Source organism: Anarhichas minor, unplaced genomic scaffold, assembly GCF_050575085.1.
Source record: "Anarhichas minor isolate MPS153535 unplaced genomic scaffold, ASM5057508v1 ptg000058l, whole genome shotgun sequence".
NCBI lineage: Eukaryota > Metazoa > Chordata > Actinopteri > Perciformes > Anarhichadidae > Anarhichas > Anarhichas minor.
Window position 1 is genome coordinate 6312984 of NW_027466504.1, and position 19292 is coordinate 6332275.

Genomic DNA, 19292 nt, shown 5'->3' on the forward strand with positions numbered 1-19292 from the left:
AATAAATTCTACGGACCTTTTGCAATACAAAGCCATCTTTTCTTTCTTTTCTTTGCATTTGAACAGAGATGGCCACTACATGGTGTGGTTGTACATTAAAGAGGACCAATACTAATAAGACAATGAACCTGAAGTATGGTCACATTGTTCTTTTGACACAAATATACACATTGTAGGATCATTAACTGCTTTGTTACATCCACACACCGCAAAGGAAACCCTTCTATAAAAGGATGCAGACGTGTCAGCTGTAGTTGGAGGTTTTCACTCCATGTTGGCCTTGAAGAGTCTGAGGTCTTTCGTGACCTGTTGGAGCTTGTGGTGAGATCTATTTGTCTACTTCTGTTTCCGAGGTCAATAATTCTCAACTTTTAGGCCAAATGGACAAGAAGTCAAACGGAACACTAAATGCTAATAATTCTAATTTTGAAAGTGCTTTGAAATGTTGAGAAAATGTTGATTTTAAAATGTTATTTCAGATAATCTGACTGTAAACACTGCGTTATTATATTTGAGGTTGTTTTATTTTTTTTAGCAACTTTATTACGTATATTTGTTTATTGGACGCACCATATAAATTTGAGCTCAAAAACAAAGTGATGTGTACATTTCAAAGAGGGAGTTAAAACCACATTAATTCAGAGGGATTTTCAAAATAAATCAAGTACAAATTTGAGCATCTACATTTCTATAAAAACTGGTCAGAATCTGTCTGCTGATGAAGATTGTGTGATTCGAAGGAAAGCTCCAGAACTAGATTGACTTTGTAGGGGGATTGTTTTGTCAGATACCGATCGCTCTGGATGATTTGCCTGCCACACCGTCTGAATCTGCGGAATGAATCATTTATACTGAAATGGCAGATGTATCAATACCGCGAGGTTAGTACTGGTCAGCTCTTTTCTAAACTCACAACGGGGGACAGAGGATGCCATGTCAAAGACTACAAGGTTTCACAGCGTCATACAACCACGTTTAATAGGATTTGCTTATTGGTACAGAAAAAGGAAAAGATGAAGGTGGGAACTACAAACTCTGAAGCAGTAGTAAGCATTAGCAGCATTGAGTTCCATGTTTTCTAATCAGTTTCACTCCAAGAAGCCTCGAAAGCCTCGCCAAGATGGAACCAGTGTTCAAGTCAGGAAAGAAAAAACCTAGACAATAAGCACATATGCCTTGATTTAAAAAAGAAAATTAAAAACAATTGTAAAAGTACATTTCAAAAGAAGTGGGATGTTTGTGGGAGGGGAAAAAAGCACATTACCAAACTTTTTTTTATTTTTTGTATCTATTTTGAGATCACAACATGACAAGACCGACAGTGTTCACCTACCCAGAGAACGCCCATGAAGCAGAAGTGAATATACAGTATAATACCCAAGTCTAGTTACATGAAATACATACGTATATCTATAGAGAGGAATATATAAAATGGTTGCCGTCATCCAAATCATCTTTGTCCCATTTGCACATACATACACTGTGTTATAGTTAAGGTATAAATGGTTATGTTAAGTGACAGAGAAACAAAAAACGAAGGGCCAGGAGATACACTTGATGGTATGGTGGTGAATAATACAGAGCCCTGGCAGAGAGACAAGTGTGGGACTAAGCTATTGGCATCAGCTGTATAAACTGGTAGAAAAGGCCAACCAGAAATAACATTCTCACATGAGCACTGACGTCTCTTTTTGGACGAAGACGGGAAGGGACGTCAAAAACACTTCAGAATAAGTTAAGGACACTGTCGACATTTAAGGAAATACGCTTATTTGCTCTTATTTAGAGTTGGATAAAAAATATATTAAGCTTCAGCCTGAAGCCGCTTAGCTTAGCATGAGGATTGGAAACTGCTAGCCTGGCTCCGTTAAAAGGTCGCAAAATGTGCCTACTAACACTTTTAAAGCTCTCTAATCAACACTTTTAATATTGTTTGTTCACACAAACACTGACGTAAGCGTAAAACGACACATTGGACAAAACTTCAGGAACATAACCCCCCCCCCAACACTTTTTACACTTCCGTTAATTGGATTCAATGAACAAGATCCAAGGCCTTATTTTGGTGCTGGCAGGCATTTTGTTACCTTTGGACCGAGCTGGGCTAGCTCTTTACGCTAAGCTAACTGGCTGTAGCTTCACAATGAACTACAGCCTCGTCATATTAGCCTAGAATCAAGACTGGAGGCAGAGGGGAAATAGCTAGCCTGGCTCTGTACAGAAATGTGCCTACCAACACCTCTAAAGCAGTAGTTTTACAGGAGATTATGTAGCAGGGTGGCTAATGCTAGGCTAAGCTAACAGTCGCCTTGCTGTAGCTTTATATGTTATAGTACAGACATGACAATGGTGTACAATCTGTCTCATCTAACTCTTGGCAAAAGGGCTTTTTAGAGAATTTCCCTAAATGTCAAACTATTTTTTAAGGCAGTTTAGGAGGGGAAATGTAGGATTTAAAAAAAAATTAAACAAACCAAAACTTGGGGAAGAAGAATAAAAACACTTTAGACCATTAATTGCCTCCTACGCATAATTAAGATTCTACAGTTATACATGCTCTTCCCAAACGCTGTATGTTACACAGTGAATCTCTACATTTACATTCATACTTAAATACAATCACACTGGTGCACTCTGCAGGGACCGAACCGACTACAAAGAGAGAGGTGACATGGCTGTTTCTTTAGGAGGAACTGTTGAATGTTTCCCTTGTGATGAAGTGTTGCTCTCCACTGCACAAAGTGAGGATGAGTTATTGTAGAGTTAGTGGCAATAGTAGTAGTAGTGGTATTATTGGTCAGCGGTGTTGTCCATGTTCCACAATTACATCACGACATACTGCGTGTATGCTCCATTCTGCCATTTGTATTTTATTGCCCATTCATTTGCTTACATCGAGAATCACTTTCAACATCACCAATCTGCTGTTTGTGAATAGTTTTTAGGTTTTTTTTTCTCCGTAAATCATTTACACACTAATGTAAGCAACATCAGCGAGTTCACACATAACAAAGCTTATAGCATTTCAAGAATCGAGACACTTTAGTAACAATATCACAAAGTTGGGTTTTTTTCAGCTTAAAAAAAAAATGAAAAAAGTGAACGAATGAAAAAAATAAACTTTTAAAGAATTAGCATCATAAAATTAATTTATTCCAAGTAAAAATACAAAATAATATTAATGACATTGACCAGATATGAAAGTCTCCCCCAGAAATAACTATTAATGGCTGAGAAAGAAGTCTGTAAAGAAAGAGAATACGAAATAAAAAGGAAAATATGTAAATATGTTTAAATTCATTTCTTTTTTTAGCAAAACTCTCTAAAAATAATGAAAATTTCTCAGTACAAAGGCTACATTACTACTGGAAGGTACTAGCAGGTAGAGTAGGTAAATACACAGTAGAAAATGATTTTAGTGAATCACAATGCTTGCAATGAAAATAATTCTGCAATAAAGATTTATGCCTCTTTTTTTTCTTGTTTTCTTCTTTTCTACAAACAGTACAAACAGTATTGCACATTACAACAAAGAATCAAGGTTCTTAGCCTTAAAAAAATGGGACTAATTCAAGTCTTGCGTGAATAGAAGGCCACCAGTCAATTTGATGCACCTTGGGGGCTTTCGATCAAGTTACAGGTGAAAACACGTGTGTCTGTTTTTGTGTTAAAAATAACATTCTCATCTCTCTACCTCCAGCTGTTCAGTGACTCTCACAAGTTTCTCTCTTTCTTTCGTTTTTCTTCTCCTGACAATGTCAGGCTAACAAATCAGGGTCACGTTGGCTTTTTTTTTTTTTTTTTTTTACAAAACAAAAAGGGAGCACATACTTTTAGGAAACATAAAAAACTTCTCTTAAAAAAATAATGAACAGAAGATCTCTTTCACAACTCTGGTCAGCATAGTAAATGATTGATTATAAATATACAAAAAACGTGGGAAATATGTTTAGTTTTTCTCTCTTGAGCACCTGATAGTTTATTTTTATTTTCCTAAAGAGCTTTTCTCTGATATATTTCGACCAATTTGACGCTCATCCTAACGTCCACTGTAATAAAGCAGACCGTACTCTCACTAACTACATCATTATATTAGTTATAAAGCTCTAGCTCCTTCAGTTGTCGTTTTCAAAAAATAAATTCTTCAAATAAAAGCAAATAAGCATGATAAAAATAATAAAAAAAAGTCAACCATCTGGTAAATCATTTCTCTTGAAGAATTAAATTAATATATATTTTTTTCATCTGAATAAACTTACTTAGAAAATATATATGTATATATATATATATAAATACATATATATATATATATATATATATATGTATTTCAAATTTGAGGTATTGCAAAAGATCTTGTCGGTCAGAAAGCACGCTTTGTCGTCTCTTTTTTTTGTTGTCTTTTAACAAAAAGAACTGCTGACCGTCAAACTGTTCCGATACAAAGAGTAGTGCATAACAAATATCTATCGTAGAGAAGGAACGGACATAGAAAAGCTGTCTGGGTGAGGGAAAGAAACGTCACAAAAATCACCCAGAATTCACTTTCATAGGGATACTTATTATTACTCATGGTTAGCTTCTTTTTTTCTTGACAGTAAAAGAAAAAAAAAGTATCTTCAGCTTAAGTTTCAATTAGTTAGTATCCTAAAGCAAAACAACTAAAACGAGAAAGGGACTGCGGGGGCGCCAGCACGGGACAATCACACTTTAAGGACAAAAAGGGGGGGGGGGGGGGGGGGGGGGGAACAACAACACACATAAACTTGATGTAGGATCCCTTTCGGATTGTCCACAAACTTCTAAAACCAGTGTAAATTGGCCCCACCCGAACCCCCTTGCCGCCCTGTCTTCAGCAGCCAATGCCTTTCTAAGTTACTTTTTTGATAAAAACTAAAAGATATAGATGTCCACCATTTCTTTTGATTTAGCAGGTCCATTACTTCAAGCTTTGCAGGAGAACAAAAACAAATTTGGATAAATATGGTAACCCCAGCTTGCACATGTGGCAACGTCACCCCCCTCCCCTTTCCCCCACCCCAGCCATGTAGTGAGAGCACGTGCAGAGCTCAGTTTATCGACCTCCAGTAGCTTCGACGTTTCATTTTCACATCCCACCAGCCCCGACTCCCCTCCCCACCTGCCCTAGTTTCCTCATCGTAAATCAAACGCACCTCCCGGCTCCTCTGCAGGTGGCTGTGTCGCTCTGCGTGTCCGGCGGTTTTGTTTTCAAGGTCGAACACGTGAGCTCTTTGGTTGCGTTCGGAGACTAAAACGTGCGGGGTTTTTTTCTCGTTTTTTTTTGTCAACGTTGGAAAAAAAATTAAAGACCTCAGTTCTCAGGTTAAGCTCACATTGTCGCGCCTTCTCTTCCGATCAGATGCCGCGTCTGTAGGCTTGTTTGTGTGTGTAATAAGAAAGACAGCTGTCCATGTGTGTGTGTGTGTGTGTGTGTGTGTGTGTGTGTGTGTGTGTGTGTGTGTTCATGTGTGCGTCGAGAGGCCTCCGTGTATACTGGTGCAAGTGTGTGTACGAGAGAACATATATACGTGTGCATACACTAGTTATGAAGTTTCACAGGACTTCTATGTCGGACACTGACGACAGTTAAAGCGAATCACAGTTCTAGGCATACTCAGACCTAACTACGTACGGTATAAAAAATTGCACAATTATATCAACAATCACTGCAAAAAAAAGTACTTCACCTATCATAGACAGTTGTAAATGGTAATCCTACATTTAATTTGATTCGTGATATTATTAAGGTTGTTTGTTTTTTCCCCCCCGCTCTGTATTGGAGCCGCCATGATTCCAGCCCTCCCTGTTGCCGTCCAGTTTCGTGCGAGTTTCGAACGTACTCTACGTCCGCAGCGTGTTGTGCAAACATGGGCAGAATCCAATAGTAGACGTGATACTGAAAAGTCTATTGCATGCAGCAACCTGATTGAAATAAACATGCAGTTCGGGGGGGGGGGGGGGGGGGGGTTGAACCCACCCCGACCCCCACAAAGGTAGCCATCGTTGTCCCGGGAGGGGAACGCCCAACTCCCTCCCGCCCCGCGAGGGCTCGTCATTCTACAACACCAGGTGCTCCTCTTGATCTGCTATCTGTTATTTTACACCCTAGCCTGAATAAAGTACTTGTGGTATCTGTTCCTACCACGGATTTAGCAGCAAAGCTATTGCAGCATTACGTTTACATAACACTAGAAAATAATGTTATTATAAAAATAAAATACCTAGAAACCAAAAGCAAACTAATCTGATTGCGCGTATGAGGTATTAATATTCAGAATTGAGAGCGAATACAGCCGTGGTATTGTCACTCCGGGCGATACGGGCCCACACTACTGGGTAGCTGGTGAGTCCTGCTACATCTCGCGCCACCTGTTTAGCTTTTCCGTAAGCATTCATTTCATTTGCCTTTGGTAAATTTGTTTTTCTAGTTGGGGCAATATAACTACAGCTTTTGAAAATAAGTGCATGCTCCTTTTACATAAAATTCTAATTATCTATGTTTGTATAGATAGGTACAAAACAAAAAAAATATATATACTTTTTTAAATATTGGTATGGTCCCACCTCTGTCTCAGGAAGGAGGGGGTCCAACAGGACGTACCACACCACCCAGTCAACAGAACGGGGGAACTGAAAGTAGCCGGGTGTCGAACATACCATCCCGAGTGTGTGTGTGAGATTTTGTGCCAAAGTGCAAATTCTAAGCTGATAGACTTTTCGCATTCCCCCCCCCCCCACACAATGCTTGAGCGGTAGAAGATAAGTTCAGAGCCATGTGGTATGAAGAGTCCCGCGTGTTTGACGGTATCCTTTTTGCTTTTTTTTCATGAGGTGTTTGCGGGGGAGCAGGCTGGAGTAGGTGGGGCTGTGGATGGGAGGGGGAGGGGGAGGCAGGGGGGGTCCAGCGCTGTCCCGGCCTGTAGGGTAGGAAGGGAGGGGGGGGGGGGGGGGGGGGTTCTATGGGTCAGGGTGCAGGTTTCGCCGGGGCGGGGCGGACTCGTCGACCCCCCTCCCCCCTCAGCTCCAGCGGAAGGACACGTGTCGCGGGCGGTCACCGCCCTCCTTCACCAGTGGCTTGTGAAACTCTCGGCCGGCCCGCGAGTGGATGCTGGCCCAGCAGTACTCGCAGTAGTACTGCAGGCAGGTGACGTTGGCACAGAAGAAGGGGGCGAACTTCCCCCCGCAGCGCGCCCCCTGGCACTCATCGCACATCTGGTCGTCCAGAACGTACGGCTTCACCTCCACCTGGGAAGAAAAGGGGGAATCGAGAGGAGGCGTTTAGTTTAGTCTCATCCACAGACAGACTTAGCAGCACGCATAGTACGTTATTTTCAAGTCAGTGTCCACAAAAAATCCCCCATGCGAGGCAATCTTCTTTTGCAATCTTCTAAAATGAACCAGGCAGGTATCCTTCCGTCCACCGGTGAAACGAGTTTGACCGCTAAGCCGAGGGGGAGATGAGAAATGAGAGCTCAGTCACCATGGAGACGCCTCGGAGCACGAGCGGCCAAGGGGTGGACGCTAAACCTCGTTATAGCACAGCCACAAAATGAAAGGTTATTAAATCCTTCAACAGTAGACGACCCTCTCAGCTCAGCTCTGCGTCGACTACAGTGCAAGTCTCTCCGCGCGCCGAATACCGCCATGCAGAAACGGGCAAGGCCGACAATGCCGTTAAAAGCCAAAATCTACCCAGCGGACATGAAGCTGACCAAGGTTAACGAGCTTCTGTGTCCCGTCATCGAGAGCCACTTACAGCTAATGGAATTGTGGACGCCGATGGCCAGAAAAGAGAAAATTTGACGGAAAAATGGCAAAAACGTGTTCCATGCCACAACTATTCTCGAGGATGTGCTCCCCTTCTGCAACGGATATAGATTCTTTAAAAGCGTGTCGCTTACCAAATGCTTTGTTGCCTTCATAAATGTTCTTTAACTTGTCATGTGCAACATTTGTATTCCCAGTCATAATACAGACACCCTAAACTCACACTGGAGATTGACGTTGATAGCCGAGGTGGGGTGGACTGCCCCGCCCGACAGAGGCTCGGCTTCCTGGCTGACGACCAGTCTCTCTTGGTCGCGATCTGTGCCGCTGCAAATTGGCCGGCGTGCCTAAAATAACCCGTCTGCAGCACAGCCCCGAGTGGATATACATGTATAGGGATCTACTATAATTAAAGCAACCCAATGTGTCTGCAACTTGAAAACATCTGTCGGGACTCCGGCAGCCAAAGGCCGTAGTTATTGCGCGGCCGGGGCCTGGCCGTAGTTATTGCGGGCTGTGCTGAGTCTGAAAAGCCAGTGGTGTATAAAGTACCCAAAAGCCATACTTGAGTAAAAGTAAAGATACCTTACTGGAAAATGACTCCAGTAAAAGTAAAAGTCACCTATTAGAATACTACTTGAGTAAAAGTCTTAAAGTATCTGATATTTATTGTACTTAAGTATCAAAAGTACTTTTCTGATATTAAATGTACTTAAGTATTGAAAGTAAAAGTACAAGTAAATGCTGTTAATAAAAAAGCGAAGGGTCAGAATTTTGAGAATTATGAAGTTTATTCTTTTAAGTGCTGTGGCACCATGACCAAGGACATGGAGCTGTGTTGAAAATAATTGGGTTGGCTGTGATCCATCCAGGAGCAACAATGTTCAACATAATATATTGTACATAAGTATACTTTTGCATCTGCTATGAACTTATCATCATAATTCTCCGAAAAGCAATATGACACTATGAAGGAGTTGTAACAGTGCGTTTATAAGTATGCTCATTCCGACTAGAGGATGTAGAGGGCAAATGCATAATATTGTGTTCAGCAGAAAATATCCACTTGATGCATCAGGTCAGTGTTTTGAGAAAGGACACCTGCCTTGTAAACTCCTATGGGCCTGATTTGAACACAATAGGCAAAGGTTTTGCTCAAGCTGAATCTGCAATTGGGCGACTGCTACCATCATAACTCCATCTGATCATCCACAAAATGACTCAAATATCAAAACATGATCAATACTAAAGCAGCACCGAAAGTAACAACCCAGTCACTACTGGAAACTGAAAAATGTCCTGTTCATCTTCAAAAGAAGTTGGTTTTCAAAATTGCGAGAATTCCGTCTCGCTCTTCTTGGGCTGAAGACTAGTCCTGCGATGCTAAATAGCCTTTCACAGGCCGCTGAGGCAGGTAGAGGTGTGTTCAGCTTCACAGACAGCTTGCGCACAGCTGGGAAGGATTTCCCTAATGCTAACCCTGATGCTAACACTAATGCTGCGCTCTCGCGGCTCCTGTCAATTCTATGGTGTGGTGGCTAGCTATAGCTAACGTTAGCCAACTAGTGCTGCACAACTGTCAACACTTCCTCAGCTCACTAACTCGCTAGCGATCCACGGGTGTTGGTCTTCGTCACCACCGTAGTTTGTTGCGGGAGTAGCAGGTGCTTCCATTTCTGCTTCCATGATGAAATCAGTCATCGTAGAGTGGAATTCTGCTCATGTAGTCGCTCGCTAGCTATAGCATATAGCATCCTGGGCATCACTGGGAATCAAAACACCGCGGCTTTGAGAGCACTTGTTTACAATTGTGCATTAACGTGATTAACCAATGATTTAACTTGCAAGCTAGGACCACTGATTCACCAAACCTGCTTGCTTGCAGTCTCTGTTCCACCAAAGTCCCCGACGTTGGTCTCATGATTCATTTTTTTTCTAAAGATAGATTTGATTTTGTAGCGAGTAACGAAGGTTTCAGAGGAAATGTATCGGAGTCAAAGTATCAGTTTTCTTTGCAAAATGTAGTGAAGTAAAAGTAAAAGTCAACAGAAATATAAGTAGTAAAGTAAAGTACAGATATCCAAAAAAACTACTTAAGTACAGTAACGAAGTATTTCTACTTCGTTACTATACACCACTGTGAAAAGCCTGCAGTAATGAAAGCTCTGGCTACACGGGAGAGCAGCTCTGCAGCGCGTGCTAAAGGAATGACTGCGAAGAAGAAAAAAAAACAGCAACCCTAAGCTGTGGTGGAGACGCTGCTTTCCCCTCAGAGGACGGATGCTGTGAGGGGAGTGCGCGTGAACTCACTCACCCTTTTGTCGATGTCGTTGTGCTGCAGCTGAACGAAGCGAGCGCTGATGGCGGCGATGTAGCTCTGCTGATTGGAGAAGGCCACGCGGCCGGCACCCTTCGGGTACTTGAGCTCGGGGTCGGTGTCGATGCCGGCGTAGCAAACGCCTCCGTACAGCCGGTCCATGATCATAGCCAGCTCCACTGGAGGGGAAGGAAAAAGATGAGGGAGAGAAGCGATTAGTGCTGCAGCCAGGAGTTTGTGTGCGAGTTAAAGACCCTTTTTTCCCCCTCAAACCTGAAAGCCTTCAAAACTAAGCGAGAGGTTTAACTTTTGTGATTGACGCTGTTATTAAGTGATGCAAAAAAACAAGAAAAAAAACACCCTACTGCACTATTCATCAGGGCAGCGATCTCAAACTGCTGGTATAATTAGTAGGGGTCACATTGCAGACCAGCCAGCGATGTTTATCCCAAGAACAGAAAGCCTGAGCCTTCCATTACACCATGAATTCTTAACACGACGACCACTTGGCCCACTTCCTGGAAACCCGAGTAGAGGATCTCACAGGGAGAACTTTCATTATAGCCTCCGGCTTCCGTGCCCCGTGCCAGCCGACGTTATGAAGCCAATTTAGAGGCAAAAAAAAAAAAAAAAGATATCCCATTCCTATAAGTATGTTACCTGCGCGCAGGGGCCGCGGCACCCCCCCTACAAAGATGGTCTTGCGGGGGTCCAGAGGCTGGGAGCCGTCCATGACAAAGTCACTGTCGCTCAGGTTCCAGGGACGGATCTGGACCTGCATGACAAAGGAGGAAAAATGTGGTATATTAGAAGGCAACATGTGTTGTTTATTTTTGCCACTGCACAAACATTCAGGGTTCCCAGAGGATGAATCCTAATGATCCCCTGACTTGTCAAAATTTCAATTTGTCCAATGACATGTCCCATTAGCCTCGACTGTGCTTTTTGTTTGGCACTAATTAACAAATATTAGCACGCTAACATGCTAAAATAACACGATAAACATTATACTCGCTGAACATGAAAATGCTAGCACTGTCAGTGCAAGCAGGTTAGCGGTCTGACGTTAGCATTTAGCTCATAGCACCAGTGTGCGCAAGTACAACCTCAGCCTCTAGTTACTTAAAAAATTGTGTCCTGAAGAGAACTGTAGTTTAGGACAGGTGGGGGGGGTGGACATGCAAAGACATACATCTACCTCTACCACACTGACACCTACCGGTTTGTCTTTGATGGTGGGACTGGACACACACAGGTAGAGCTTGCCGTCCTCCTCGATGCAGGCGTCGATCAAGGCCTGGACAGAAGTCTCTTCCTGGAAGAGCAGGAAGGCGTAGCCTGGAGAGAAGAACAAAGGGTGATTTTAGAGAAAAAATATATGAAGTATATATTAATATATATGTATATATATAACATACCCTGTGACCATGATGCTTTAAACTTTGTCCTCTGGGCAACAATCCAAAAACATTTGAGTATTCTTTTCAGTCACAATCCCATGACCGAGCCCCCATACATGTTTCTCATGTAATACATGTAATTATTCACAGTTTCAGACATTTTCGTCTCCACGCAGGCGGACGACCTTGTGGCCCGCTCCTCTCCGTCCTTATTTGCCTCGCCCGCCTCCGTAAGACTCTCTCTAGCTGGCACCTCGCTGTCGGCTCTGCCTCAGATGAAATGGCTAAGAGTGCTCCACTTCTGAAAGAACCGTGCAAAATCGACCAAGCCTCACATATCTGCCCCCGAGAGTGGGGCTCAGATAGAGAGAGTTTTGGTGAAGTCTTTGCGAGGCCGAGAGCAATTCAGACAGTCACTCTGTACTGTTGAATTATTTAGCGTTGAGAGCAGAGACCTTATCCAAGGTCAGAGCTATTAAGCCGTTTCGGGAGGGATAAAAACAAAAAGGGGTACATCCATCACACAATGCTACAGGGGTCGGGCGAGCAAAGGGGATCCGATTTATACCGAGAAAGGAAAAAAGAGCCACTTTTTGATATAATAAAAACCAAACACTTTGGCCTAAAGAGACAGAGGTGAATATATTTGCAACGCCATCGAAAAGCAGCAGATATTGGTGCACGCAGGCATCTTTTCGATAGGTGGTGAATTATGAGTGCATTGCTAATGTTAGCAGAAGCCCAGCACCACCTGTGGCCCCCATGAGTCAGGGGAATATGAGCTGCCATTCCGAGCGGAGCAAAGTGGGACTGGTAGATATGCACAAGTGGACGCAATCACGCATGCAGGCCCAGAGACCTCTACTGGAGTACACTGTCGCCAACTTCCAATCACGTGTGAGAGAGAGACCTCTCTCTCTCTCTCACACACACACACACACACACACACACACACACACACACACACACACACACACACACACACACACACACACACACACACACACACACACACACACACACACACACACACACACACACACACACACACACACACCTAAAAAGAGGAATGTGCAACAGTCATGTTTCAATGTGGAAAAAAGCAGGCGTGCGTGACGCGTGTCCCGATGCATGTGACGCGTCCCTCACAATGACGTGACGCGTGTCTTTCTGACATTTGCGTCACCGTGCGGCATGTCGAGCCGCGGTGTTACAACCTGATGACTTTGAGGTGTAATGGAAGCGTGTAATGGAATGTGCACAGATCAGTGGACAAATGTGCAACAGGAAACTTCATTGAACTAGAGCTTTGAGTCAGTTGATTAGTGGATAAAATATACTCTACTACTCTGACAATTGTTTGATTGCTTTGCTTATTTGCTCATAAACTGGTTCCAGCCTCTCAAAATGTGGCAATTTGTTGCTTTTCTTTGTCATATATATGAGCAACCGGGGGACGTCCCTTTGGGAAATTATAATTGGCATTTTTCGCTATTATCTGACAACTAATCTATGAATCAATAATAATTAGTAGACAGTAAAAAAACAATCATTGTTGCTTTCAGCTCTAAAAGGAATACATCAAAAACCCTTTTATAGCTAATGGAACTCTGGTTGCGGAGAAAAGCAAAAATTTGAAACAATAATATTAAAATGAACATCCGTGTTTCCAAGAATGTGCTCTGCCTAAGCCACATATTCACTGCTCTGTAATGGATATAGATTTTAGTAAGTAGTGCCAACATAAATAAGAAAAAAAAAAAAAAGTTTTTTTATTTCACGCTGTAAATAAAAAATTATCACAGTAATTACCTCATTTAATAGGCTGCTAAGTACTTCGCAAGGTCCCCAAGGTAAATGAATGTGCCAACAACAGAATAAAAAAAGTACTAGAATAATGGCAACAATGATAGTAAGAAAAGAAAAGGCAGTAAGAACGGAGAAGCAGGTCTGTGTGTCCTCGACAGGACTGATGGCAACACAGATACCATAATTATCCGCGTGTCCCTTTTGGATTAATATCATCATTTTGCTCCATGCTAACATGGTTGTTTGCTGCTAGTGTTATGTAAAGTAACCACAGAGGCTCTTACTAATTAAAAGTTTTTAGCGGTTGTTATCATCAGCCTTGTAGAGTCAAGTAACCTCGGCTAATAAACCTCGGCGGGGCTGTGATGTTTTCTCTAATAACCAGCTGTACCATTGCGAGCACAACATAAAATATTCACAACACCAAACGAATTGCAATCAGCTGCTTTAAGTGACCCGCTTAATCTCTGTCTTCTTGTAATTGGTCAACGCAGAGCCAACTCCCCTCTGGACCAGCCGTAAAAAAAAAAAAAGAATTAGACTGGACAAAAAGAGGATTTTATGCATTGTCATCGTTCTCCACGTGCCGCGTCATCACCCCGACATAAGACCCCTGTCTCTGTGTCGCTGGGTTGCATAAAGAGGGTTTGTCATTGGGAGAAATCATGTGGTTTAGCACTGACATCCCCCCTCAGAGAAAAAAACAACTGCAGTCTTGCACACAAACGCACACACAAAAAACAGCATGAAAAGGCAGAGCTAGCCAGCAGCTCATACAGTCTGAAGGAGGGAGCAACGTGTTCCGTGACCCAGGGCAGGAGAGAGAGACAGAGAGAGAGAGAGAGGGGAAAGGAAGGAGGGGGAGAGGAGTGAGACAAATGGAAAGAGAGGAGAGGAAAGTGAGAAAAGGTAGGCAGAGAAGGAGCGTGAATGAGTACCATACTGTACAGGCAGGGAGTTTTAAAATACACGGGAGGGCATGGGGAGCAGGACACAAGCCTCTTCCATGAGCTGCAATCGATTTCACAGTGAAGGAACCGTAAAGGCCCCTTGTTTACTTCTATGACGTCCCTCAGACCTGTCAGGGCAAAATTACATTTACAAGATGCCATACTTTAAGGCAAACTTCATGTCTTTAATAGAAATCAGTGTTATTGGGATTCAAAATATACTTTTACAATCCTAGAAGTAGGCCTCTGTGTTGGCCTCTGGCATGAAAATACACTGCATTGCAGATCAATTTTGGACAACATAATGTCGCCTATCATTTTCTGCTTTTGTCCCATCACGATCGAAAGCCTGAAGAACACGGATACTCAGCGCGGTCGGCGTGCACATAGTAGAACGAACATGGCCCAGATTCCACTAGGCTCTAATGTCGCTTTAATGCTCTCATATTTAGTCTGAATGGTGCTGAGGATCTGTCTTTTTCCATCAGCCTTGCGCAGTGCAGAGGCTTACACCACGGGAGGAAAGCGCAGATCTGCAGTGGCTCGTGCCTGAGATTTATAGGGCTTTGCTTCTGAGCTCCCAGCACTGTCCAGGGAGGAAGGGAATACGCACACCCGCAGCATTTTCCAGCCTCAGAGCGCTGTTTTACAGACAAACGATAGGCAGAGTGCCTCGCGGGTCACGCAGACAAACCAGTGACCTCATGCAGGACGGAGTCTTTCCTGTCACGGGGGCCAGCAGTTTGACTCATGAGGAGAGGGACGGTTACATCAACAGCAATCTGACGACTATTTGTCAAATTTCCGTAAAAGCAAAGACACTTAAGTCCCTAACTGTGATGACTTAACCAGCAAATTGCTACCTAAAAACAGCATTAGGCTAGGCTTTGGGTGTTAATGGAATAGTTTGACATTTTAGGAAATACACTTTTTGCCAAGAGTTAGAAGAGACACTTTCATTCCGTATGTTCAATATGAAGCCAGTTAGCTTAGCATAGCATAGCATAGGACTGAGAACAGGTGGAAACAACTAGCCCGACTCTGTCAAAAGGAAACAACATTTGGCTTCTAAAGCTCACTAAACCATATCCTTATAGCTAGCTAGCTGCTCCGCTGTTTCCAGTCTTTGTGCTAAGCTAACTAGCTGCTGTATGGTAGCTTCATAATAACCATACAGACATGATAGTGGAATCGATGCCCTTAGCTAACTCTCTTCAATGAAGTGAATAAGCGTCAAATGATTCCCTCGAAGGTGCAGTGTGTAGAATTTGGCGGCATCTAGCGGTGAGGTTGCAGATTGCAACCAACTGAAATTTTCCCGTCAGCCAAAGGTGTAGGAAAACTTCTAGCAATAGATACCCCTAAATACTACACACCGTACCTTTAATGAAGTAGTTTGACATTTTGGGAATAACACTTATTCACTCTCTTGCCAGGAGTTAGAAGAGATATTTTGTATGTTCAATATGAAGCCAGTTAGCTTAGCTTAGCATCAAGACAACAGGGGGAAGACAACAAGCCTGGCTATCTCCACAGGTCAGAACATCTGGCTCGCAGTTCCTCTAAAGCTCACCAATTAACACGTCATCCATCGTTTCCAGTCTTTGTGCTAAGCTAATTTGCTGCTAACGGTAGCTTATTTACTGTACAGACACGAGAGTGGTATCGATCCTCTCAGCTAACTCTCGTCAATGAAGTGAATCCGCGTCAAATAATCCCTTTAAGTGCTTTCCACATCATGAAATCCAGATACAATGTGTCAGAGTTCAAAGCAAAGCAGCTCCCAGAAAATGCTCTCGAGAACTTTTGAGATATGAACCCAGATGGTCTCAATGGTCTAAAAATACATTGCTGAGTGAAAGTAATGCATTGCTACCTGTCTGGTGCTACCTGATACTGGACTTCATCCACGTACCACATTGCTATCCTATTCTCTCCATTACTTCATCAACTGGATGTTGCGTTAACTTTGCTGAAATCCAATCCACGATGACTCCATAAACGGAGTGAGCACAGACACAAGGTGCATCTCTCTGGATTTAATAGCAGCATTTAAATTCAGGCTTATCTTTTTCACACTCTTACATGTATCTGCAGAATTATTTCACATAGGCGACGAGGACACAGACATGTTTGGTCACAGTGACCAGAATGATTGAGAAATAAATCAGCCACTCGCCGTCAGAGAAGCATGGGAGCAAACCAGAGAACTAAATCTACAAATTGGAGGTTTCAGGGAAAGCATAGATGAAGCCAAAACGAGAGAGAGAGAAATCCGCAGGGGGCTGTAACTCTGCCACAAAATGTAAACAGACCAGCTGCTGACAGCAGAAGAAGAGGGATAAAGCGGCTTGGTAAGACGGATGGAGGGAGACACAAACATCTGCTTTCCTAAAAACAAACAGGCCCCGAGGCTTTGGAGCAATTGGAGAGCAGTCAGTGATAGAGTGGAGGAGGAGGATGGAAATCAAGCGTCACAAATCATCTCAATTTGAAGAAGTCACTCACTGGATATAAGCCCTGCATGAGAGTGAGAAGATAAATCGAGGCCGGAGTAATGCAGTAAGATGCAATACTGCGATTGCTGCCACTGCAGCACTTCTCCGCCGCCATTATTTGAGCCTTTGCTGCATCCGTGTTGTATGAAAAAAATACTACAAAAGCTGATAATGACTGGTTGGGGTCAAAAGCAATCTTCAGTTGTAACCTTCTGAAGCCTTCAACCAAGTGTGACACACTGTTATTGCAGCATGACGTGGGCATTAGCATTTGTAGCAGCTTATAGCTCCCAGGCTCCTGCGTACTGACAGCATCACTTCCCCCTCCTCCCTCTATCCCCGATCACAGACAGAAATAGCTCCCTCGCATTTCAAGCTCATTGGCAGCAACACAGAGGGTGTGAGCGACAGCACCGGAGTGACCAGAGCTTATTGGGGGCTCTTCTTTTAAAAGTGAGCTGACCGAAAAAAGCAGCATCGAATAGGGGTGCGCCATATATCGTTTACTGGTATAATTTATTTTTACCGCTAGGGGGCATTGGAACAAGCTGTCAATACAACATTGACGTATAATCTTCTCATAAATGTTACAAGCAGTTGCCTGTTTACACATCCAGCAGACACAGAGTAGCATTTACTTCCCGTTTCTGGCCACAAGTGAATTGCTTTTTTAGCTCGGTTTTGGTCTCCACCATATCCTGAGGGAAATATCTAGCTCTTTAGATGCTCCACAGCTGCCTGCTGTGACTGGAAACAAGCTTGATGAGAGCCATGAGAGTGAACCAAACCAGTAAAATTAGAGGCCTTAAAAAAAACAACACAAATCTTGCAAAGGAATATAATAAAATATATCTTGAATGAGCAAAGACAAGGCCCTCACTTGCTCTAGCCCTGCAATTGTCTTGATATCACCTCTAGTTCCAAAGATTGCATGATGATGTATGTAAGCAGTCAATCTGAATAGAATGCAGGAGTTGTGAAAACAAGAGCATTAAGCAAAGTTAGTTAATCCTCGTTCCTACTTCTTCTCTAAGTCACCAGTTCTTTCCATACGCTGGATGAGTGCTCGACTTCCCCTGAAGTCGGACTAAGCCACAATATGAGTCATCCCTAAACCAAAACACTTTCGTAACTGCACAGACGCACATCTAATGCGAAGCAGGGCGGAAAGTGACAACCGTCTTCCATTCGGGTCGTGCTCGGGAAGGACGTTTAACACGGAGAGAGGCCGATGACCTCTTGATGCGAATCCCCCATCTGTAAATCATCCGTCACACAGTCCGTGCGGCGGTAGGACGCACTCACAACCACACATGCGGATGTGCACTTGCTCTCGACCCCGAAGCTATTAGTGCTAAGTACTCAGTGACCAGGCATCTGCCCGAGCTCCCTTGCGAGTTAATATGGAGAGTGTGTTCTAAACAGGATATTTTAGCAGGTTCCCTCTGACTTTTGGAGTGGGGAGGGGGTTTTAAATTTGAGTGCGAGATGAATTCTACACGGATCACTAGTCCCGCGTGTCTCCGCCCCTTACATGGCGGCGTCTCATTCATTCCCCTAAAAGGATGCTGCATTTTTCCTCCTGGCTTTGGATATTAGTAGAGACAAGCCTATTCAAAATAATCCTCCCGAGCTAAAAAAAAAAAAAAAGGGATGTTGAAAAATGAGCGTGGGGGAGAAACTGGCAGAGATTTCCACAGGTCCTTCAGATGCAGCGTATTACCATCTGCCTATGGAATGTCAGATATTTCCAGAGCGTCTTTAATAGATTTCCTAATATGACACACAGCAGCTCCCGGGCCAGAAGGAGTGATGTGGAGGCTTGGAAGAGGGTGGTGCTGCGCCGATCACCTGCCGGGAAAAACACGACACCCGAGAGGCTGCGCAGAACGGAGGAAAACTATCACGCTCCTCAGGTACTCATTCAAGCAAACAGTTCTCGGGTCTCGGTGGCCGGTTATGGAGTCATCCTATACTGCGTGTGTGTTTCTGGGAGATGACTGCATGGGGTCGCTCAGATAAACAGACACCTCCATGCTCGCCCAGCAGGAGCCACGAAATTCTGGGTAACGTGACTCTTTACAAATCTCCAAAATGGCGACGCACCCGAGGTGATATTTATTGGTGTAGGCTTTGATGTCAGATGGGAAAATAATACAGATTATGCTCTGAGAAACTGTTGTTACCTTTAGGTGGGAAGTAGGATTTGCTCTCAGCTTTGTGGGGCCAGTCGACCACCAGGTGCCCATAGCGACGGAAACTGTTGGTGATTTCATCTGTGAAATTGAAGAAAATAAAATGACTTGAATGTTACTTTCATGAAATGATAAGATGCCATCATGTAATATGCATGTGCCGGACTCCACACAGAGCCACACACTAAGCGCTGAGAGAGCCACGGGTTTCTATTTTTTGCCGTGTTCCTTCCTGCTGCAGTGGTAGCCACTGCATTAAACAGGAACGCAGGCCGGTGCACATCCAGTCCGCACTGGGCTGACTCGTGCTGTGGAAACTCATGAATATTTCAGCCAGC

General features: G+C 43.5%; 1 protein-coding gene across 9 annotated transcripts in view; it reads right to left on the bottom strand.

Annotated features, from left to right (window-relative positions):
* Positions 1-951: 951 nt before the first annotated feature.
* Positions 952-19292, bottom strand: part of cpeb3 (cytoplasmic polyadenylation element binding protein 3) — a 40749-nt gene continuing 22408 nt past the window's right edge. For all 9 annotated transcript variants that reach the window (XM_076077380.1, XM_076077379.1, XM_076077373.1 and 6 more), the window contains 5 exons: positions 18946-19035; positions 11322-11440; positions 10763-10877; positions 10100-10281; positions 952-7263 (listed from right to left, as the gene is read on the bottom strand). In XM_076077380.1, the coding sequence (XP_075933495.1) occupies positions 7036-7263; positions 10100-10281; positions 10763-10877; positions 11322-11440; positions 18946-19035 (734 nt within the window). In that variant the 3' untranslated portion in view covers positions 952-7035. The remainder of the gene's footprint in view (positions 7264-10099; positions 10282-10762; positions 10878-11321; positions 11441-18945; positions 19036-19292) is intronic.